The following is a 24,528-nucleotide window of genomic DNA, read 5'->3' as shown; positions in this document are numbered from 1 at the left end:
AGGCCACCTAACAGTAGTAGTGGAGTTGGGGATGGCATCAAACAGGAAATTAGAAATGCGTGCAACAAAGGTAAAACAGTTATAATGGGTGACTTCAATCTACATATAGATTGGGTGAATCAAATTGGCAGGGGTGCTGAGGAAGAGGATTTCTTGGAATGTATGCGGGATAGTTTTCTAAACCAACCTGTAGAGGAACCAACGAGAGAGCAGGCTATTCTAGACTGGGTATTGAGTAATAAGGAAGGGTTAGTTAACAGTCTTGTTGTGCATGGCCCCTTGGGCAAGAGTGACCATAATATGGTTGAGTTCTTCATTAGGATGGAGAGTGACATAATTAATTCAGAAACAAGGGTTCTGAACTTAAAGAATGGTAACTTTGAAGGTATGAGACATGAATTGGCCAAGATAGACTGGCAATTGATTCTTAAAGGGTTGACAGTGAATAGGCAATGGAAGACATTTAAAGACTGCATGGATGAATGTTTTTATAGATATGTGAAGAGAAAAGATTAGTTAAAACAAATGTAGGTTCCTTGCAGTCAGAAACAGGTGAATTGATCATGGGGAACAAGGACATGGCAGACCAATTAAATAACTACTTTGGTTCTGTCTTCACTAAGGAAGACATAAATAATCTGCCGGAAATAGCAGGGGACCGGGGTTCAAATGAGATGGAGGAACTGAGTGAAATCCAGGTTAGCCGATATGTGGTGTTAGGTAAATTGAATGGATTAAAGGCCGATAAATCCCCAGGGCCAGATAGGCTGCATCCCAGAGTACTTAAGGAAGTAGCCCCAGAAAAAGTGGATGCATTAGTGATAATTTTTCAAAATTCTTTAGATTCTGGAGTAGTTCCTGAGGTTTGGAGGGTAGCTAATGTAACCCCACTTTTTAAAATGGGAGGGAGAGAGAAAACGGGGAATTACAGACCAGTTAGTCTAACATCGGTAGTGGGGAAATTGCTAGAGTCAGTTATTAAAGATGGGATAGCAGCACATTTGGAAAGTGGATGGATGGATTTATAAAAGGTAAATCATGTCTGACGAATCTTATAAAAATTTTCGAGGATGTAACTAGTAGAGTGGATAAGGGAGAACCAGTGGATGTGTTATATCTGGACTTTCAGAAGGCTTTCGACAAGGTCCCACATAAGAGATTAGTATACAAACTTAAAGCATGCGGTATTGGGGGTTCAGTATTGATGTGGATAGAGAACTGGCTGGTAGGCAGGAAGCAAAGAGTAGGAGTAAACGGGTCCTTTTCAGAATGGCAGGCAGTGACTAGTGGGGTACCGCAAGGCTCAGTGCTGGGACCCCAGCTATTTACAATGTATATTAATGATTTGGTCGAGGGAATTGAATGCAACATGTCCAGATTTGCGGATGACACGAAGCTGGGGGGCAGTGTTAGCTGTGAGGAGGATACAAGGTGACTTGGATAGGCTGGGTGAGTGGGTAAATGCATGGCAGATGCAGTATAATGTGGATAAATGTGAGGTTATCCACTTTGGTGGCAAAAACAGGAAAGTAGACTATTATCTGTGGCCGATTAGGAAAAGGGGAGATGCAACGAGTCCTGGGTGTCATGGTACACCAGTCATTGAAAGTAGGCATGCAGGTGCAGCAGGCAGTGAAGAAAGTGAATGGTATGTTAGCATTCGTAGCAAAAGGATTTGAGTATAGGAGCAGGGAGGTTCTACTGCAGTTGTACAGGGTCTTGGTGAGACCACACCTGGAGTATTGCGTAAAGTTTTGGTCTCCTAATCTGAGGAACGACATTCTTGCCATAGGGGGAGTACAGAGAAGGTTCACCAGACTGATTCCTGGGATGTCAGGACTTTCATATGAAGAAAGACTGGATAGACTAAGCTTGTACTCGCTAGAATTTAGAAGATTGGGGGGGGATCTTATAAAAACTTACAAAATTCTTAAGGGGTTGGACAGGCTAGATGCAGGAGGATTGTTCCCGATGTTGGGGAAGTCCAGAATAAGGGGTCACAGTTTAAGGATAAGGGGGAAATCTTTTAGGACCGAGATGCGAAAAACATTTTTCACACAGAGAGTGGTGAATCTCTGGAATTCTCTGCCACAGAGGGTAGTCGAGGCCAGTTCATTGGCTATATTTAAGAGGGAGTTAGATGTGGTCCTTGTGGCTAAAGGGATCAGGGGGTATGGAGAGAAGGCAGGTACAGGATACTGAGTTGGATGATCAGCCATGATCGTATTGAATGGCGGTGCAGGCTCGAAGGACCGAATGGCCTACTCCTGCACCTATTTTCTATGTTTCTAAGGTGAGGTGGGAAAAATGTAATAGGAACCTGAGGGGCAACTCTTTTGCACAAAGGGTGGTAGGTGTATGGAACGAGCTGCAAGAAGCAGGTACTATAATCTATACATAACTAAAACTCTCATCTTGTTATCTTCCGGTTTGTGTTGTTTTTACATTTGCGCGAAAACGGTACACGATAACGCTACGATTTTTCGCCTTACTCACCATTCCCCTGTGCTGCAAGTGTAACAAGTTTTGTTCCGATTGGTGGTATATTTAAAAAGTTATTAAGGTTTAAAAATCTTTAAAAACGAGCATGCGCAGATTGGTCTCCTCTCCAGTCTGTCACCCCAGGGATGGCAAGCCCCTTCCTGCAACATCGCCGCAGTGATTGGCCGCATCCGCTGTCAGTCACCGGTGGCGCCCGGCGTTGCTCGGCGTGGCTTCCGGTCAAGGCAACCTCCGGTCAGAGGAGCGGAAACCTCGAGATCCTGGGGAGGTGAGGGGAATTGAGGGAGAGGAGGAGGTAGGGAGGGAGAGGGAGGGGGGAAGTGAAGGAGGTGAGGAGGGAGACTGGGGGGTTTGAAGGAGGGTGTGGGGGGGGGGGGAGTGGAGGAGGTGAGGAGGGCGACTTGGGGATTGAGGGAGAGGAGGGGGTAGGGAGGGAGAGGGGGGAAAGTGGGGGAGGTGAGGAAGGAGACTGGGGGATTGAGGTGGGGGGGGAAGTGGGGGAGGTGAGGAGGGAGACTTGTGGATTGAGGGAGAGAAGGGGGTAGGGAGGGAGAGGGGGGAAAGGGGGGGGTGAGGAAGGAGACTGGGATTGAGGAAAGGAGGGGGTAGGGAGGAGGGGAAAGTGGGAGAGGTGAGGAGGGAGAGTGGGGTAGGAGGGGAAATAGAGGGATAGGAGGGCAGTGGGGTGGTGAGGAGGGATAGTGGGGGATAGGGGGAGGTGAGGAGTGTGGAGGTGGGGGATAGAGGGATAGGAGGGGGGAGGGAAGAGGAGTTATGGAGGGAGGGAGGGGTGACTGAGAGTTGGGGAAAGGAAAGGAGAGGTGATGGAGAGATTGGGGGAGGGGAGGAGGAGAAAGAAGAGTGAGGAGGAAGGGGAGAGTGCTGGGGGTGAGTGGAAATGAGCCGCGCCAGCGCAGTTGGGGGCTATGGGTGAGTGGTGGAATTTTGCGTTGGGGGAATGGGTTGCGTTGGGGTTAGGGATCCAACTCGTCCCACTTAGTCTAGTAGTGTTTTAAAAATATTTGGACTGATACGCAGGTCGGATAGGCTGAGAGGGATATTGGCCAAATGCATACAGGTGAGACTAGTGCAGATGGGGCATGCTGGTGAGCATGGAGAAATTGGGCGAAAGGGCCTGTTTCCATGTTGTGTGACCTATGACTATCAAGTCTCCCCTGAATCTGGTATTCGAGAGTAACCCATTCCAGTTTTTTCACCTTTTTATTTTACATGACCTCCTAACCAACGTAGCAATTTAATAAAGCTCTTTTGCACTCTCTCCAAAGCTTCCATATCCTTCCTTTACAGGGGCGACCAGAACTGCACACAAAATTCCATAGGTGGGCTCACCTAAGTCTTCTTGAGCTACATTATGACTTACTAACTCCTCAGTTTAGTCTGTTGCCACGTGTACCGAGTTACTGTGAAAAGCTTTTTTGTTGCCTGCTAACCAGTCAGCAGAAAGACAATACATGATTGCAATCAATCCATTTACAGTGTATAGATACATGATAAGGGAATAACGTTTAGTGCCAGCAAAGTCCGATCAAGGGTAGTCCGAGGGTCATCAAAGAGGTAGATAGTAGTTCAGCACTACTGGAAGAAGGGTTTCGGCCCGAAACGTCGCCTATTTCCTTCGCTCCATAGATGCTGCTGCACCCGCTGAGTTTCCCCAGCAATTTTGTGTACGTTCAGCACTACTCTCTGGTTGTGATAGGATGATTCAGTTGCTTGATAACAGCTGTGAAGAAACTGTCCCTGAATCTGGTGGTGTGCGTTTTCACACTTCTATACCTATTATCTGATGGGAGAAGGGAGAAGAGGGAGTGGCCTGGGTGCGACTTGTCCTTGATTATGCTGCTGGCCTTGTCGAGGCAGCGTGAAGTATAAATGGGGTCAATAGAATGGAGGTTGGGTGTGATGGTCTGTCTTATATTCAATGCCCTAGCCAATGTGGCCAAACACACCATATGCACCCTTTACCACTCTATCCATGGTACCCAGACGGAGCGTCGAAGGATGAGAAGCCGAAGTGACGAAGATACAGAACGGACGTGTCACTGAAAAGCCAAATAACCGAACGGACGTGATGCCGAAAAGCCAAATAACGGACATGACATCTCTGGGGATGGGATTTGTCCGAGACCTTGTCCTCGATTGGTCCATCACACCACTGGCCAGGGGAGACAGGAGGGTGGTGGGGATAGAATTGAAGATAGACACAAAAAGCTGGAGTAACTCAGCGGGACAGGCAGCATCTCTGGATAGAAGGAATGGGTGACGTTTTGGGTAGAGACCCTTCTTCAGACAATCACAAGTACTCTCACCGACGAGAGTTCAGTTCAGACCCGAAACGTCACCCATTCCTTCCCTCCGGAGATGCTGCCTGTCCAGGCTGAGTTGCCCATTCGGTTATTTGGCTTTTCAGCAACGTGTCCGTTCGGTTATTTGGCTTTTCGGCATCGTTTCCGTTTGGTATCTTGGCTTCCACTTCTTCGCTTTGGCTTCTCGTCCTTCGATATCCCGTCCGCACACGGTGTTGCCACTATTATGGACCATATAGACCATATATGTGCATCAATGCTGTTAAAGGTCTTGCTATCAACCATGCATCTTCCCCTTTCATTGAACCTCCCAAAGTGCATCGCCTCGCTCTTGCTCAGATTGAACTTCATCAGCCAGTCCTCCCACTATTCCTGTATTTCAAGATTTTCTGGAAAATGTGGATTTATCTGTAATTATATAATTTTAGCACTTTACAAATAGTGCTGTAAATAATGTACATAAAATGCTCACCATGGAATATATAAAATCTGATGCAGGGTATGTGCTAATAAGAAAATATATTATTCTGCAAATTTTTACAACTATTTGTTCAAACCTACCATTTTATATTGATTTTTTTTCATAAAATTCTGTTATTTCTGTAACATTTGATTTTTGAATGTGATATAGTATATTCGTATATGCATGAATGAAATTACATATTTAATGGTTGAAAATTTATGATGTTCTTAACATTATTCCTAGATGAACCTACAAGTCCCAGTATTGATCATGAATCTGCTCACATTCCTGCATCAGCAGTAATTTCAGCTGGAGTCTCTGAAATACTAAGGACAGCAGCAGTACCTTCCAGCCCGACTAAACCATCCCCTTTTATTCGTCGTCAGTTATCACATGATCAAGGTGAGTGCTTAGATACAAATTTAATCTGGAAATGGGCAGCTTTTACAGGCAACCCCCAATTTACGGAATGAGGCGGGGGAGGGGGGTTGCATTCCTAGAAAATAGTCTGTATCACGATTTTCCTTGTGAAGCCACATAATCTGCGCTGGCATGAAGAAATGAGAGTTGAAAAGAAAAATAATTCGTATAAATTTTATGTGAGCAAATTTTATTCCGGATTTTATATATTTGGATTTTCTCAAATTTTTGGGTAGTAATTTATGAATTCAGTTACCTGAATGGCAAAATAGCAGTCATCATCTGTAGTCAATGCAATTGCTACAAATTATTGAATGTGATCATGTTACATTATTAATTGTAAGAATTTCCTTCAGATGCCATCAGAACTTCGACTCCTGATTCAAAGCCCAGTGGAAAAACTGAGAGATCAAAGTCATATGATGAAGGATTAGATAATTATAAAGAAGAAAAGTTGTAAGTTACTGATTCATATAGGCAGTTTTTCTTGAATTTTGATGATAGAAATAATTAATTGAAGAATTAATTCGCTTTTTAATGATTTTTTTTTACAGAAAATCATTGAAGCAAGTGACCAGCCTGAAAGGATTGAAGAAGGTTTGTAATGTGAAAAACAAAATTGAACTGCATTATTCCACCTCCATTCATTCATTTCCCCACCACACTTCAATTAAAGGTTCCCATAATGTAAAAAAAACAAGGTAGTAACTTTTAAGATTCAAATATACAATGTCTGAAATCATTAACCCAGCACTGCAGAGGTGTACGAGGTGATTTCCAAAATTAAAAGCTATATATAATATTAATCTTCCTAATTTTTTCACAACCTCTTTTTGTGACAAATAATATTTTGCATCAATGTTAAGAATGCTGACATGAACTTTCCTCTGTAGGTTGCTAAAATAAAATTATGTTCAGTTCAGAACTCAATAGACAATAGGTCATTTGGCCCTTCGAGCCAGCACCCCCCATTCAATGTGATCATGGCTGATCATCCCCAATCAGTATCCCGTTCCTGCCTTCACCCCATATCCCCTGACTCCGCTATCTTTAAGAGCCCTATCTAGCTCTCTCTTGAAACTATCCAGAGAACCGACCTCTGAGGCAGAGAATTCCACAGACTCACAACTCTCTGTGAAAAAAAGTGTTTCCTCGTCTCCGTTCTAAATGGTTTACCCCTTATTCTTAAACTGCGGCCCCTGGTACTGGACTCCCCCAACATCGGGAACATGTTCCTGCCTCTAGCGTGTCCAAACCCTTAATAATCTTATATGTTTCAATAAGATATCCTCTCATCCTTCTAAACTCCAGAGTATACAAGCCCAGCCGCTCAATTCTCTCAGCATATGACAGTCCCGCCATCCCGGGAATTAACCTTATAAACCTATGCTGCACTCCCTCAAAAGCAAGAATATCCTTCCTCAAATTATGGGACGAAAACTGCACACAATACTCCAGGTGTGGTCGCACTAGGGCTCTGTACAACTGCAGAAGGACCTCTTTGCTCCTATATTCAACTCCTCTTGTTATAAAGACCAACATGCCATTTGCTTTCTTCACTACCTGCTGTATCTGCATGCTTACTTTAATTGACTGATGAACAAGGACTCCCAGATTCCATTGTACTTCCCCTTTTCACAACTTGACAACATTTAGATAATAAACTGCCTTCCTGTTTTTGCTACCAAAGTGGATAACCTCACATTTATCCACATTAAACTGCATCTGCCATGCATCTGCCCACACGCTACCTGTCCAAGTCACCCTGCATTCTCATAGCATCCTCCTCTGAGTTCACACTGCCACTCAGCTTTGTGTCATCTGCAAATTTGCTAATGTTACTTTGAATCCATTCATCTAAATCATTGGTGTATATTGTAAATAGCTGCGGTCCCAGCACCGAGCCTTGCTGTACCCCACTAGTCACTGCCTGCCATTCTGAAAGGGACCCGTTAATCCCTACTCTTTGTTTCCTGTCTGCCAACCAATTTTCTATCCATGTCAGCACTCTACCCCCAATACCATTTGCCCTAGTTTTGCCCACTAATCTCCTATGTGGGACCTTATCAAATGTTTTCTGAAAGTCCAGGTACATTACATCCACTGGCTCTCCCTTGTCCATTTTCGTAGTTACATCCTCAAACAATTCCAGAAGATTAGTCAAGCATGATTTTGTAAATCCATGCTGACTCAGACCGATCCTGTTACTGCTATCCAAATGTGTCGCTATTTTATCTTTTATAATTGATATAATCTTCCCGACCGCCGATGTCAGGCTAACTGGCCTATAATTCCCTGGTGTCTCTCCCGCCTTTCTTAAAAAGTGGGATAACATTAGCTACCCCCCAATCCACAGGAACTGATCCTGAATCTATAGAACATTGGAAAATTATCTCCAATGCATCCACGATTTCTAGAGCCACTTCCTTAAGTACCCTGGGATGCAGACCATCATGCCCTGGGGATTTATCAGCTTTCAGTCCCATCAGTCTACCCAACACCATTTCCTACCTAATGTGGATTTCCTTCAGTTCCTCCGTCACCCCAGATACTCTGGCCACTTGTATATCATGAAGATTGTTTGTGTCCTCCTTAGTGAAGATGGATCCAACGTACCTGTTCAACTCATCTGCCATTTCCTTGTTCCCCATAATAAATTCACCTTTTTCAGTCTTCAAGGGTCCAACTTTGGTCTTAACTATTTTTTTCCTCTTCACATACCTAAAGAAGCTTTTACTATCCTCTTTTATATTCTTGGCTAGCTTACCTTCATACCTCATCTTTTCTCCCCATATGGCCTTTTTAGTTATCTTCTGTTGCTCTTTAAACATTACCCAATCCTCCTGCTTCCCGCTCATCTTTGCTACGTTGTACTTCTCTTTTATTTTTATACTGTCCCTGACGTCCCTTGTCAACCACGATCGACCCTTACTCCCCTTGGAATCTTTCTTCCTCTTTGGAATGAACTGATCCTGCACCTTCTGTATTATTCCCAGAAATACCATATAACCATATAACTATTACAGCACGGAAACAGGCCATCATGGCCCTTCTAGTCTGTGCCGAACACGTATTCTCCCCTAGTCCCATCTACCTGCATTCAGACCATAACCCTCCATTCCTTTCCCGTCCATATAACTATCCAATTTATTTTTAAATGATAAGATCGAACCTGCCTCCACCACCTTCACTGGAAGCTCATTCCACACAGCTACCACTCTCTGAGTAAAGAAGTTCCCCCTCATGTTACCCCTAAACTTCTGTCCCTTAATTCTCAAGTCATGTCCTCTTGTTTGAATCTTCCCTACTCTCAGTGGGAAAAGCTTAACCACGTCAACTCTGTCTATCCCTCTCATCATTTTAAAGACCTCTATCAAGTCCCCCCACAACAAATAACAAACGACAAATACCTGCCATTGTTGTTCCACTGTCATCCCTGCTAGGGTATCTTTCCAGTCAACTTTGGCCAACTCCTCCCTCATGGCTCCATAGTCTCATTTATTCAACTGTAACACTGACACCTCCGATTTACCATTCTCCCTCTCCAATTGTAGATTAAACTTGACCATATTATGGTCACTACCTCCTAATGGCTCCTTAACCTCAAGTTCCTTTATCAAACTCGGCCACAGCCTTTTATTGCCATGGTGTTCCAAGTGCTCATCTAAATGCTGCTAAGTTGTTGTGAGAGCATGTGTCTTCACCAACCCCCTCAGGCAATTTACTGAAGACTTCAACCACCTGCTGGATGAAAATATTCTTTATCAAATCCTCTCAAAATCTTTTAACCCTTATCTTTAAACCTATGTGCTCCGGAGAAAGGTTTACTATTATCTAGCCTATCCATGGCCTTCCTAATTTTGTGCATCTCAATCAGGTCCTCCTTCGGTCACCTCTACTTCGACGAAAACAAACACCAGATATGAAGCTTAATAGTTAGGCCCATGATTACCAATTCCTTGATAATCTCTTCATGAATGTGCATGACCATGACAGTCTTGTCATCTTGTTGTCACTAAACAGAGGAGACATTTTAGAATTAACCACATTGTTTTTTGTGGAGTTATATATCTGCAACCCAGGTAAAGATTAAAAAAAATAAAAGAACAGAAGGGTGCTGCAAAACCTGAAATAACAACAGAGCTAGAAACACTCGGCAGGTCGGGCAGCATCCATATAAAGAGAAACAGCATTAATTTTTCATGTTATGAAACCATCGTCAGAAGATGTCAGATTTTCTTCTTTGAAGGGTATCAATGAAATAGTTGGTTATTTATGATATTCCGAGTCTGGATTTTTAATTATTTGAATTAATTCCCCCCAATTGTCTTATTGGGAATGGTTAGCACAGTAACTTAACCACTCCATTCCTATGCCTATTAGAACTGTCCAGAAGCTAGACTTTCAAAAGAACATTTGTTAATTTTTAATTAAATTCTCACAACACTTCTTTTCTCCCCAAATGATTTTTTTATAAGCATGAATATAAGTAAATTAGCCTGATACTTATGATGTTCACTGGAACAAAGGTCCCTTAGAAAGTGAAAACAAAGATTGGTATCACATTTCTGTCTATGTAGGCTGAGTACAGTGGCACACTGTTAGAAGACATTGTAATACCAATGTTGAGCAGTCTGCACAGTATGAAGCATTACTGCAGTCTGTTGGCATGCTTCTCACATATTATTGAAAGGCGGATGCTTAAAATGGGTTTTCTGAACTTGGAATGAGAAGATGTTATGGGAAGATGTCTAATTTGAATTAAAAAAATTAGTTGGTAATCGTAATCTATCATTATTGTGTCACCCCATGTGTTACAACATAGCTGAAATAATGTTTCTGGAAAAATTATTTAAATCTGCTGTTATTTTTTTCTATCGTTAAGGAATATTTGCACTATTTCTCTACCATTTTCTTTAGGCCTCTGAGAGCTTGAAATTTTCAGAAGATGTGAGCCCAAGAAGAGATTCATCATCAGACAGCTTTAGCGATGGTTCGAAGGAAGGATGGCTGCAGTTTCGGCAGATTCTTACAGAAAAAGGAAAGGTAATGAATTTTCATGACTATGTCAAGTCTAATTTATTGAAAGTATGATTAAAATTTAATATAAAGAAAATAGAAAATGTCCAGTTCATATAATACTGGGAATAAATATTGCTTTTCATGAGATTAAATATGAATACATCAATATATCAAACATCAATATACTGACACTTTGGTATGATTCTGATCCCAATTGGTAAGTAGTTATTGTGACTAGTTTTTCTCCACCAACTTCCAATTGTTTACTGAGAAAAGGGGTCCCAACCACTGGAACCTCAGCCAATTAACCTACACACCCACACATCTTTGGGATTTGGAAAGAAACTGGAGCACTTGGAGAAACCCATGTGGTCACAAGGAGTTATACAGTGTGGAAACAGGCCCCTCGGCCCAACTTGCCCACACTGACCAACGTGTCCCATCTACACCTGACTGTGTTTGGCCTATACCCTTCTAAACATATCCTATCCATGTACTGGTCTAAATGTTTCTTAAATGTTACGATAGTGCCTGCCTTAACTACCTCATCCAGCAGCTTCTTCCATACACCCACCACCCTTTGTGTAAAACAAGTAAACCCTCAGGTTCCTATTAAATATTTCCCCCCTCACTTTGTTTGGTTCTCGATTCCCCTACTCTGGGCAAGAGACTCTGTGCATTTACCTGATCTATTCCTCATGATTTTGTGTACCTCTACAAGATCACCCTCCATCTATAAGATCCACCATCGTCACACTCTCCTGCACTCCAAGGAATAGAGTCCTAGCTTGCTCAACTTCTCCTTATAGCTTAGGCATCATCGTCGTGAATCGTCTCTGCACCCTTTCCAACTTGGCAACATCTTTCCTATACCACAGCGCCCAAAACTGAACAGAATACTCTAAATGTGGCCTTACCAACGTCGTATATAACTGCAACATAGTTATAGACTCATTGTCATAGAGTGATACAGTGTGGAAACAGGCCCTTCGGCCCAACTTCCCCACACCGGCCAACATGTCCCAGCTGCCTGCGCTTGATCCATATCCCTCCAAACTAGTCCTATCCATGTAGACAAAAATGCTGGAGAAACTCAGCGGTGTGGCAGCATCTATGGAGCGAAGGAAATAGGCAACGTTTTAGGTCAAAACCCTTCTTCAAACTGATGTGAGGGTGGGTGGGGGGGGGGGGGGGGGGGGCGGGCGGGAGGAAGAAAGGAAGTGGTGGAGCCAGAGGGCTGAGGGAGCGCTGAGAAGGGGAGGAGATAGTAAAGACTACCTGAAATTAGAGAAGTCAATGTTCATACCGTTGGGGTGCAAACTGCCCAAGCGAAACTTAAAAATAGCGGAGTCAGGGGATATGGGGAGAAGGCAGGAACGGGGTACTGATTGGGGATGATCAGCCATGATCACATTGAATGGCGGTGCTGGCTCGAAGGGCGAAATGGCCTGCTCCTGCACCTATTGTCTATTGAAATATGAGGTGCTGCTCCTCCATCTGGCCATGGAGGAGGTCCAGGACAGAAAGGTCAGATTTGGAATGGGAGGGAGAGTTGAAGTGCTGAGCCACCGGGAGATCAGGTTGGTTATTGCGAACCGAGCGGAGGTGTTCGGCGAAGCGATCGCCAAGCCTCCCCTTAGGGATCACCGATGTAGAGCAGCGGATGCAATAGATGAGGTTGGAGGAGGTGCAGGTGAACCTATGCTGCACCTGGAAAGACTGCTTGGATCCTTGAATGGAGTCAAGGGGGGAGGTAAAGCGACAAGTGTAGCATTTCTTGCGGTTGCAAGGGAAAGTGCCCGGAGAGGGGGTGGTTTGGGTGGGAAGGGACAAATTGACCAGGGAGTTACGGAGGGAGAGGTCTCTGCGGAAAGTCTCTCCGGAACCTTCCCGTTCCCTATCCATGTACCTGTCTAACTGTTTCTTAAACTGTTTCTGGGATATTCCCAGCCTCAACTACTTCCTCTGGTAGCCTGTTCCATACACCCACCACCCTTTGTGTGAAAACGTCACCCCCTCAGATTCCTATTAAATCGTTTCTCCTTCACCTTGAACCCACGTTCGTTGGTCCTGGATTCCCCTACTCTGGGCAAGAGATTCTGTGCATCTACTCGATCGATTCCTCTCATGATAACATGACCTTCCAACTTCCATACTCAATACTTTGACTGATGAAGGCCAATGTGCCAAAAGTCTTTTTGACCACCCTATCTATCTGTGACACCACTTTGAAGGAACTATGTACCTGCACTCCTAAATCCCTCTGCTCTACACTCTCCGGTGCCTTCCCATTCACTGTGTAGGTCCAGCGCATGTTAGACTTCTCAGAATGCACCACCTCATATTTCTCTGTATTAAATTCCATCAACCATTCCTCGGCCCAGCTGCCCAACCGATCAAGATCCTGTTGTAATTTTTAATAACCATCTTCACTATATACAATCCCACCCACCTATGTGTCAAAAATATAAGTATCGTGCTTGGCTGCCAACATGCAATGTAAACTCAGCAGCTGAACAAGGACTCAAACCGTGGACCCTGAGATTGAAAGTCTGATGCTCTACTGACTGAGCTACCTAGCCTTTGGGTATATATACAAACAAACAAACTCTAACATACATAAATGCATACAAACTCTACACAGACAGTACCCGAAGTCAGGATCGAACCTGGGTCTCTAGTGCTGTGAGGTTGCAGCTCTACCAGCTGCATCTCTGTACTTACTCCTAAGCTCCAGAGTGTTTAGGCCTGTTTGTCACTCACCCTTGTGTCTCATCAATCAATCTGGTGAAACTTGTTTGCACACATTCTATTGCAAGTATGTTACTCTTTTGCACCATGATGAGGATATAACTGAGACTAGACTAAGTAGGACCCGTTGGGTCCCTGTCACACGGGAGGCCTGGTCCCCCAACGCAACCCGTTCCCCAATGCAATATTCTGCCACTCACCTTTTCCCCCAATGCAGCCCTTCCCCCCCCAATGCAATATTGCACCACTCACGCATAGCCCCCAACTGCACAGGCACGGCTCATTTCTCCTCATCCCCCAGCACTCCCTCCCCCTCCCTTTCACCCTCCCACTTCTTTCCCCTCTCCTCCTCCCCTCCCCCAATCCCCCCCTCACCTCTCCCTCCCTCTCCTTTCCCCTACCCTGTCACTCCCTCCCTACCTAAATCCTCTCCCATCCCTATCCCCCTCTTTTCATAGAAACATAGAAAATACGTGCAGGAGAAGGCCATTCGGCCCTTCGAGCCTGCACCGCCATTCAATATGATCATGACTGATCATCCAACTCAGTATCCTGTACCTGCCTTCTCTCCATACCCCCTGATCCCTTTAGCCACAAGGGCCACATCTAACTCCCTCTTAAATATAGCCAATGAACTGGCCTCAACTACCTTCTGTGGCAGAGAATTCCAGAGATTCACCACTCTCTGTGTGAAAAATGTTTTCCTCATCTCGGTCCTAAAGGATTCCCCCCCTATCCTTAAACTGTGACCCCTTGTTCTGGACTTCCCCAACATCGGGAACAATCTTCCTGCATCTAGCCTGTCCAACCCCTTAAGAATTTTGTAAGTTTCTATAAGATAACCCCTCAATCTCCTAAATTCAAGCGAGTACAAGCCGAATCTATCCGGTCTTTCTTCATATGAAAGTCCTGACATCCCAGGAATCAATCTGGTGAACCTTCTCTGTACTCCCTCAATGGCAAGAATCTTTCCTCAGATTAGGAGACCAAAACTGTACGCAATACTCCAGGTGTGGTCTCACCAAGACCCTGTACAACTGCAGTAGAACCTCCCTGCTCCTATACTCAAATCCTTTTGCTGTGAATGCTAACACACCATTCGCTTTCTTCACTGCCTGCTGCACCTGCATGCCTACTTTCAATGACTGGTGTACCATGACACCCAGGTCTCGTTGCATCTCCCCCTTTCCTAATCGGCCACCATTCAGATAATAGTCTACTTTCCTGTTTTTGCCACCAAAGTGGATACCTCACATTTATCCACATTATACTGCATCTGCCAAACATTTGCCCACTCACCCAGCCTATCCAAGTCACCTTGCAGCCTCCTAGCATCCTCCTCACAGCTAACACTGCCCCCCAGCTTCGTGTCATCCGCAAACTTGGAGATGTTGCATTCAATTCCCTCGTCCAAATCATTAATATATATTGTAAATAGCTGGGGTCCCAGCAATGAGCCTTGCGGTACCCCACTAGTCACTGCCTGCCATTGTGAAAAGGACCCGTTTACTCCTACTCTTTGCTTCCTGCCTGCCAGCCATTCTCTATCCACATCAATACTGAACCCCCAATACCGCGTGCTTTAAGTTTGTATACTAATCTCTTATGTGGGACCTTGTCGAAAGCCTTCTGAAAGTCCAGATATAACACATCCACTGGTTCTCCCTTATCCACTCTACTAGTTACATCCTCGAAAAATTCTATAAGATTTGTCAGACATGATTTACCTTTTGTAAATCCATGCTGACTTTGTCCAATGATTTCACCACTTTCCAAATGTGCTGCTATCCCATCTTTAATAACTGATTCTAGCAGTTTCCCCACTACCGATGTTAGACTAACTGGTCTGTAATTCCCCGTTTTCTCTCCCTCCTTTTTTAAAAAGTGGGGTTACATTAGCATTTTCCCTCTTTTCCCCTCTATCCCCCCCACTATCCCTCCTGACCTCCCCCACTGCCATCCTCTCCCTCTATTCCCCACTCCCTACCACCCCCCTCCACTCCCTCAATCCTCCTCACCTCCCCAGGATCCTTCCCTCTCCTCCTCTCCCTCCTCTCCCCCACTTCCTCTCCCTCAATCCCCCCCCCCTCCCCACCTCCCCAGGATCCTTCCCCTCTCCTCCCCTCCCCCAATCCCTCCCTCACCTCTCCCTCTCCTTCCCCCTACCCTCCCTCCATCCATAAAAAGCAGCATCTACTGTTCCTTCCTCCACAGATTCATTATTAGCTGTGGTATAGATCTTGTTGACTCGACGATTTGACCAGTTTGCATCGTGTGTGTGTGTGAGTTACTCAAACTCCGCGCAAACTGCTCGGCCATCCTGCAGCCCGATTCTCCCTCCCTCCCTCTGCTCACTCCGGCTCAGCCGCCGCTCAGCCTGTCCCCATCCTGTCCGACCACCAGCTGCTGCCATTCGGTCCATGCCCGCCCGCCCGCTGCTGCTGCTCGCCCCATCCCTGCCCTGTCAACCCACCCACCTGCCTGCCTGCTCGCTGCTGCCGCCGGGCTGCAGCGGGGGGGGGGGGGGGGGGGGATGGAGCCGGTGTTTGTCACGGTGGGCACCATGAGTTTCGATTAGCTGGTGGAGAAGATCTCCGAGAAGGTCGCGAGGGTGAGTTACCGCAACGGCGGCGGCGGAGAAGATGGACCTGGGGCTGCCATTGCCGCAGAGGGCGGGCGGGGGAGAGGGGTGAATGATGAGGGAGAGAGAGACGGGACCAGGTCCTCCACTGGGCCGCCACTGAACTCCCCCCCCTCCGCGGCTGCTGCCGGTGGAGGGAGAGTCACTGTGAGGAGGGGAGAGAGGTGTTTGTGAGTGAGGTGGGACAGGCCGCCGCCGCTGGGGCAGGAAGGGGCGTCGCCATCCCGGCCGTGACATTGACTGACGGGAGAAGAGACCAACTGCGTGGCGCTGACTGAAGGAATCTGCGAACACGCGGTTTTAAAGATTTTTAAACCTCGATAACTTTTACAATATACCACCGATCGGAACGAAACTTATTGCACTCGCAGCACAGGAGAACGGTGAGTAACCTGGCGATTGGGTATAGCATACCGTTTTTGCGCAAATAAAAAAACCCCGCAAACCGGAAGAGCATAAGATCAGAGTTTTGGTTATGTATAGATAGATAATTGTCTTTGAGAGAGGAGATAGATAACAAATTATTAATTAAAACTATCATTACACTCGCATCTATTTACACTTATAAAGTGTCAAAATGAGTGAATAGGTAATTTCCTGATGCTATACATTTTTAAATGCCCGGACTCAGTTTGTACGTTCTCCCTGTGACTGGCGTCGGTTTTCTCCAGAAGCTGTGGTTTCCTCCCATGCTCCAAAGACGTATATACAGGCTTGTAGATTAATTTGCTTGGTAAAATTGTAGATTGTCCCTAGTGTTAGTGTGCGTGGATCGTAGGTCGGCACGGACTCGGTGGGCCGAATGGTCTGTTTCTGCGATGTATCTCTAAACTAAACTAAAGTAGGGATATTTTATAAACCACACTGCATTGAGGTTATTCCAAGCTATATTTCCTGTGATCGACTAAATCAAATGTAGACTTGGGGGTAGTAAGTTGGTGAGGTTCCAGCATCCTATGTTCTATCCTGACGTCCAAAGTTGCTTGCTACTGCATGGGTTTCCTCCAAGTGTTCCAGTTTTCTCCCATATCCCAAATATGTACAAGTTGGTAGGTTATTTGTCTCATTCCACGTAGTGTGCAGATATAACCATATAACCATATAACAATTACAGCACGGAAACAGGCCATCTCGGCCCTACAAGTCCGTGCTGAACAATTATTTTCCCTTAGTCCCACCTGCCTGCACTCATACCATAACCCTCCATTCCCTTCTCATCCATATGCCTATCCAATTTATTTTTAAATGATACCAACGAACCTGCCTCCACCACTTCCACTGGAAGCTCATTCCACACCGCTACCACTCTCTGAGTAAAGAAGTTCCCCCTCATGTTACCCCTAAACTTCTGTACCTTAATTCTGAAGTCATGTCCTCTTGTTTGAATCGTCCCTATTCTCAAAGGGAAAAGCTTGTCCACATCAACTCTGTCTATCCCTCTCATCATTTTAAAGACCTCTGTCAAGTCCCCCCTTAACCTTCTGCGCTCCAGAGAATAAAGACCTAACTTATTCAACCTTTCTCTGTAACTTAGTTGTTGAAACCCAGGCAACATTCTAGTAAATGTGGTAGAATCTTTTTTTTTAAATAATTTTATTTATTAGAAATAAGTACAATACAGTGGCACCTTTTTACAGGTTCCCAACATTTTATTAACATATTACATTCTCTGTACAATTTCCTTTTTTTTTAATAAAGAAAAAAGCAAGAAGAGAAAAAGGAAAAAGAGGTAGTAAAGAGTGATGGATAGACTAGTGTGCGAGAGTAAAAGGCAGAGAAAGAAAATGGTGAAGAAATGAAATAAGTGAGGAGGGAGAGCAGGAAGGAGTTTATTCAATCGACACAAGGAGATGATTTTTTATGTTCTAGATCGTCTTTCACCCATACCTGAAACTTAATTTTCGCGATACTATACTGTAGCACCACATGACTCCAAGAAATCAATAAAGATGTGGTAGAATCTGAAGGAAATTAATGACAATATAGGAAAATATATGGTGTTCTTGTAGAATTAGTATAAAACTGAATGTTTGATGGTTGGTGTGGATTCGGTGGATAGAAGTGCTCTGAGCTGTTGATTGGTGGATATCAGCTCCTACCTCAGTAAGGGATTGGACCCATTACAATTTACCATCCCGCTACCGGGAGTGTGATCTCACTGGCTCTGCACAGTGCCACTGAGAAAGTAATACTACAGCTCGGCGTTCAACACCATCATCCGCTCCAAACATATTAGCAAACTTGGAGACCTGGGCCTCTACTCACTACATGTAACAGCATCCTTGACTTCCTCACCGGCAGACCACAATCAGTACAAATTGCCAACAGCCTTTCATCCTTGATAACCATCAGCACAGGAGCATCTCAAGACTGTGTGCTCAGTCCCCTGCTCTTTTCTATGTATACCCAGACACGGTTCCAACGCACCGTCTTTAAATTCACTAATGATACCACCTTTTAAGAAAGGAAAATAGGTAATAATGAGTCAGAATAGAGTAAAGCCATTGAAAATCTGATTAAATGGTGCCAGAACAATAATCTTGTCACAAAAGTCAGCAAGACCAAGGAGTGATTATTGACTTCAGCTGGGAAAAGTAAAGGATCCACAAATCTGTCTTCATCGATGCATCGGAGATGGAGAGAGACAACAACTTCAAGATCCTGGACATGCATATCTCTGAAGATCTTTCATAGGCCCAACACATTCATGCAATCGCAAAGAAAGCTCATCAATAGCTCTACTTCCTGAGAAGATTGAGAAGATGAGCATGTGAACAAATATTCCATTGAACTTCTACAGGTGTATGGTAGAGAGCATACAGACGGGTTGCATTTGGTTCAGCAACTCAAATGCCCAGGAATGACGGAGATTACAGAGAGTGGTAGATGCTGCCTGGTCTATCACAGGTCCTGACCTCCAATCATCGAAGGGATCTATAGAACACGCTGCCTCAAAAAGACAGGCAATATCATCAAAAATCCACACAGCCTTGGCCATGCTATCATTTCATTCCTATAATAAGGAAGAAGGTACTGGAGGCTGAAAACCATGACCACCAGGTTCAAGAAGATCAACCAACTTTATACCATCAAAATCATCAGGCTCTTGAACACTACACAATACTAACCTCAGCAACTATAAACTGTTATGGACTGTCTTTAGTTGAACTCAAGGAGCTGCAAATAAGAATTTCATTGTTTTCTAATAAGTACATATACAATTAAATGCTCTTGATTGTCTTGACTATTACATTCTTTCAATGCCACATTTCTATCTATTATATATTACTAAAACTCTCATCTTGATTGTTTCTGTCTGTGTGCGTGTCAGTGATGTTCTGAAATGACCCCAAAACGGTACACAATAGCGCTACAATTTTGGTCCACCTTACTCACCATTGTCCTGTGGTGTGTTGTATCAAGTTTTATTCAGATTGATGATATATTTTACAAGTTATTCGCATTTTAAACTTTACAAAATCCAGTTTGACAATAATCACTTGAACTTGCACTGGCAGTTAGCAGCGTATGACGTCACAATGAGATCTTATTTACATAAACTACCCGACAGTAGTGTTCCACCCCACAATGACATCACAATGGGATCTCATTTATTTTATTTTTTTAACTCTGTTTTAAAAAACATAGCAGCGTTCCATTGAGATTGATGCTATATTTTACAAGTTATTCACATTTTAAACTTTAAAAAATTCACTTTTCACTTTTAAAAAAATCGAACTTTTCACTTTAAAACTTGCCCTGACTGTTACAATGTTAACAAATGACAGGACTCCCAATGCAATGAAAGATTTGTTACATTTTTGTAAGGAGAGGGAGGGAGTGGGGGAGGGGAGGAGGAGAAATTTTATTTAAATATAGTGTTTAGTGTGGGAGTGGGATAGGGGAAAGGTGAGGAGTGGGGGAGCAGGGAACCCCTCAGCTGCGCCTGCGCAGTTGGAGGCTATGGGTGAGTGGTGGAATATTGCGTTGGGAGACTGAACCCAACGGGTTCGCACTTGGTCTAGTAATTTTTTAAAAAGGAGACCAAAACTTCCCTCATTCGGTTGTTGGGAATTTGAAGCAGATTCATGAAAATGAGGGATATGGATTATGTGGAGATAGATGAGATTAATTTATCTTGGCATCATGTTCGTTCAGTAATTGTAGATCGAAGTGCCTGTTCCTCTGTTGTACTGTTCTATGTTTTCTGTTTTGACTGAACTTAATGAGTGAGTATCTTCCCAAAGGAAGAATTTCTCCTATGAAACCCTGGGAGATTTTGTATCAAAGAATGCATGGTTTTGCAGATAATTCTCATTTTTCAGTCATTTTCTTGGAGGGATAAAGTATTAAAATTGTTCAATGTGATAATTTTCTGAATCATTTTTTTTTTTAACGTTACAGCGAGTTGGTGGCAGCATTCGACCTTGGAAGCAAATGTACGTTGTTCTACGTGGGCACTCCTTATTTTTGTACAAAGATAAAAAAGACAAGGCAGCCCATGCAACTTGCCAAACCGATGAAGATCAACCAATTAGTATCAAAGCCTGCCTGATAGATATTTCTTATAGTGAAACCAAGCGTAAGCACGTGTTTCGATTAACCACTTCTGAGTGTGAATACCTATTCCAGGCTGAGGATCGGGAGGATATGTTGTCATGGATTAAGACTATACAAGAAAACAGCAATTTGGACGACGAAGTAAGTGTATTTTGTGATGTCTCAGCAGAAAGAAGGAAAATGATTTACATGACCTCATCTTTTTGCCGCTTTTGCACATATCTTTTTGATCTGAGAAATATGCCCTTGTATCAATATTTTTTAACTTCGCATTTTTATCTTGCAGCTAAAACAGCCCCAATAAGCTCAGAATTAATATTGAGAGTAATTAAACCGCGTACGCTTCTTTAAACACAGATTTTAATTGTCCAACAATTTTACAGCTCATTTTATAAATGTTATTTGCATGTGGGATTTACCTGTACACAATGTTTTATAATTCCACAAAGTCCCTTGTATATTTAAAAACAGATGGGGTTGAAATTTCATGATATAGGCTTAACACTGCATTGCATCTACATTTCTTGCAGGCTCAAGTAGATAGGATAGTTCCTCCCCCCCCGTTTAAATGTTTTCACATAAATAGCAATGCATCAGCAGGCGAAGGGCAATGGCTGGGAAAAGACAATTTACTTTTTTTTAATCGTTTCTGTCCATATCTAACTTCCTTAGAGAATGTGGCAGTGAGCTGCTCCTTTAAACTTTAGGGTGAGGGTACTCTCACAGTATAATGGCGAGGGAGTTCCAGGATTCACACTCAATGACAATGAAGGGCTGGCGGTATAGGCCAAGGCAAGATGTTGTGTGATTTGTAGGAAACATCCAGAAGTGGAATAAAAACAGAAAACTGGAGTAGGTTTAGTAGCATGTATGGAAGGAGAAACAGAATTAATGAAATGAGAAAGCGTAAAAGAAAAGTGAATTTATGTTATATCAGATTTCCAGTATCTAGGTATCTGATTTCTAATTCAGTTAGTGATGGTCCCATGCACTTAGAAACATAGAAACATAGAAAATAGGTGCAGGAGGAGGCCATTCGGCCCTTCGAGCCAGACCCGCCATTCATTGTGATCATGGCTGATCGGCCCCTATCAATAACCCGTGCCTGCCTTCTCCCCATATCCCTTGACTCCACTAGCCCCTAGAGCTCTATCTAACTCTCTCTTAAATCCATCCAGTGACTTGGCCTCCACTGCCCTCGGTGGCAGGGAATTCCATAAATTCACAACTCACTGGGTGAAAAAGTTTTTTCTCACCTCAGTCTTAAATGACCTCCCCTTTATTCTAAGAGTTTGCTAGACTTGCTCATCTTGGTTGTAGAGGACATGGGTTTGAGAAGAGTGAGAATTTTTTAGAAACCAGCAAAGAACGATTATAAAAAATGTATGAAGGGGGAAGATAGAATATGAGAGCAAACTAGCAGATAATGTACATACAGTAAGAGCTTTTACATATATAAGTAGTGAATGGCTAATGTAAGCATAAGGACAAGACTGGGAAATCAAAATAATTAAAAAATATATATAAAGATTCCAAACAGCTACTTTTGATCCTTCTTCACTGCAGAATATACTTGAAGCATCCCAATTATAGTATATTTAAGAATCTACTGGGAGGAAACAACTTAAAACAATTTCTACTAGCGGAGAAAATGCACCAAGCAATCCAGCATGTTTTTATGAAAGGGAAATCATGTTTGACAAATTTGCTAGATTTCTTTAAGAATATAACAAATAGATAAAGAGCAGGCAGTAGATGAAATATGGAGACACAAGTTTAATTTTGTTTAGAGATACAGTGTGAAAACAGGCCCTTCAACCCACTGAGTCCATGCTGACCAATGATTATTTGTACAATAATTCTCTTCTACACACTTGGGACAATGTTCAGAAGCCAATCAACCTACAAATCTGCACGTCTTTGAGTTGTGGGAGGAAACCAAAGCACCCAGAGAAAACCCACCTGGTCATAGGTAGAACGTACACATACCGTGCAGGCAGCACCTGTAGTCAGGATCGAACCTGGGTGTCTGCCGCTGTAAGGCAGCAACTCTACCGCTGCACCACTGTACCGCCCTAGGTGTGATATGTTTGGAATTCCAGTAAATATCTGATAAGATCCTTATCATAGATTCCTGCATAAAATAACAACGCATTATATTAGGGGTGATATGTTGGTATAGATAGGGGAGGGCTAAACTAATAGTAAAAGTCTATACAATTGAATCATTTTAAGATTGCTAATCGCTAACTAGAGGGGTGCCACATGGATCATTGTTGGGTCCTCATCTACAGGTGACCTTACAGAATCTGCAAATCTCCAAAAATTTGGCATAGGAAATTTGTTCTCACTATCTGACAAAAAGTAAATAAATGAACACAATGTGGATGACTGCACCAGGTTATGGAAAATCGCGATATGGACCATTTTCTGGGAATGCGAGTCCCTGTTAAGTGGGGGTCATCTGTATTTACAATCTATATCGATGAATTGGATACTGTGACAAATAATAGTGACAGGTTCTGAGAATGGATAAGGAATCAGAGTTATATAGCCCAACGCCCATGATGTCTATCTGAGGTAGTCTCATTTGCATGCATTTGGCCTATATGCTTCTAAACTTTTTCTATCCATGTACCTGTCCAGATTTTAAATACTGTAATTGTACCCGCCTCTACACTTTCCTCTGGAAGCTCGTTCCAAATACCCACCACACAAGTTAACTCTGTTTTTGTTTTTGTTTTAAATCATTCTCTTCTCACCTTAAATCTATGCCCTCTAGTTTTAGTTTCCCAATTAGATTTTAGATGGAAAAGGACTGACCTTATGTATATCCTTCATAATTTTATACAGTCATTTTAATCCCCATGCTCCCAGGAAAACCGACTCTGCCTGTCCAACTTCTCCGTACAATTCAAGCATTATTGTCCCAGTAAAATTCTTGCGAATCATTCTTCACCCATTCCAGCTGAATGATATCCTTACTTCAGCTGGGCGAACAGAACTACAGACAATAGTCCAAGTGTGATCTCAACAAAAAGTTGTAGTTGTAACATAATGTTATTAGAATATAGAAGAATTTTCAAAATGGAGAGGAATAGATTGGGTAGATGCACAGAGTCTCTTGCCCAGAGTAGGGGAATCGAGGACCAGAGGACATAGGGGTAACTTTTTCACACAAAGGGTGGTGGGTGTATGGAACAAGCTGCCAGAGGAGGTAGTTGAGGCTGGGACTATCCTATCATTTAAGAAAAAGTTAGACAGGTACATGGATAGGACAGGTTTGGAAGGATATGGACCAAACGCAGGCTAGTGGGACTAGTGTAGCTGGGACATTGTTGGCCGGTGTGGGCAAGTTGGGCCGAAGGGCTTGTTTCCATATTGTATCACTCTGACTCTATGACTAAGAATGAGTAGTAGTCTCACTGGAATATAAGATATCTGAGAAAGATGAATGGGGTTAATATTGAAATTCCCTTTAGAGGTTTATCTAGAACAGGGGTTCCCAACCTTTTTTGTCCTGTTTACCCCTGGCAACTTTAATAGCACATAACAACGTTATTTCTCTTATTTATGAACAACTAATGATGAACAGATACCGGTATATTAGAACCATACACAGTCAGTCAATGAGAAAAATATGTACAAATCCAGAATCAACAAATTTATCTCCTGGGTAGGCGAAATATACCCCCAGGGGTTGGGAACCCTTGATCTAGAACTTGAATTCAGATTTGTGGTTGTCCTTTTCAGGTAAAGACAACCAGGAATTTGTCCTTTCAGGGCATCACGTCTTTTGCAAGCCTTCCCAATTGACGCCCTTGAAATAGAGCCCTTTATATCTC

The 24,528-nt window shown here is 43.5% G+C and overlaps 1 protein-coding gene across 6 annotated transcripts in view; it reads left to right on the top strand.

Annotated features, from left to right (window-relative positions):
* Window positions 1–24,528, top strand: part of arhgap21 (Rho GTPase activating protein 21) — a 182,279-nt gene that overhangs the window by 119,716 nt on the left and 38,035 nt on the right. For all 6 annotated transcript variants that reach the window (XM_033015808.1, XM_033015799.1, XM_033015814.1 and 3 more), the window contains 5 exons: window positions 5,533–5,691; window positions 6,066–6,165; window positions 6,264–6,306; window positions 10,630–10,755; window positions 20,528–20,824. In XM_033015808.1, the coding sequence (XP_032871699.1) occupies window positions 5,533–5,691; window positions 6,066–6,165; window positions 6,264–6,306; window positions 10,630–10,755; window positions 20,528–20,824 (725 nt within the window). The remainder of the gene's footprint in view (window positions 1–5,532; window positions 5,692–6,065; window positions 6,166–6,263; window positions 6,307–10,629; window positions 10,756–20,527; window positions 20,825–24,528) is intronic.

This window comes from Amblyraja radiata, chromosome 2 (genome assembly GCF_010909765.2).
Source record: "Amblyraja radiata isolate CabotCenter1 chromosome 2, sAmbRad1.1.pri, whole genome shotgun sequence".
Classification (NCBI taxonomy): domain Eukaryota; kingdom Metazoa; phylum Chordata; class Chondrichthyes; order Rajiformes; family Rajidae; genus Amblyraja; species Amblyraja radiata.
The sequence above is the reverse complement of the archived record's forward strand: the minus strand, read 5'-3'. Positions and strand labels throughout refer to the sequence as shown.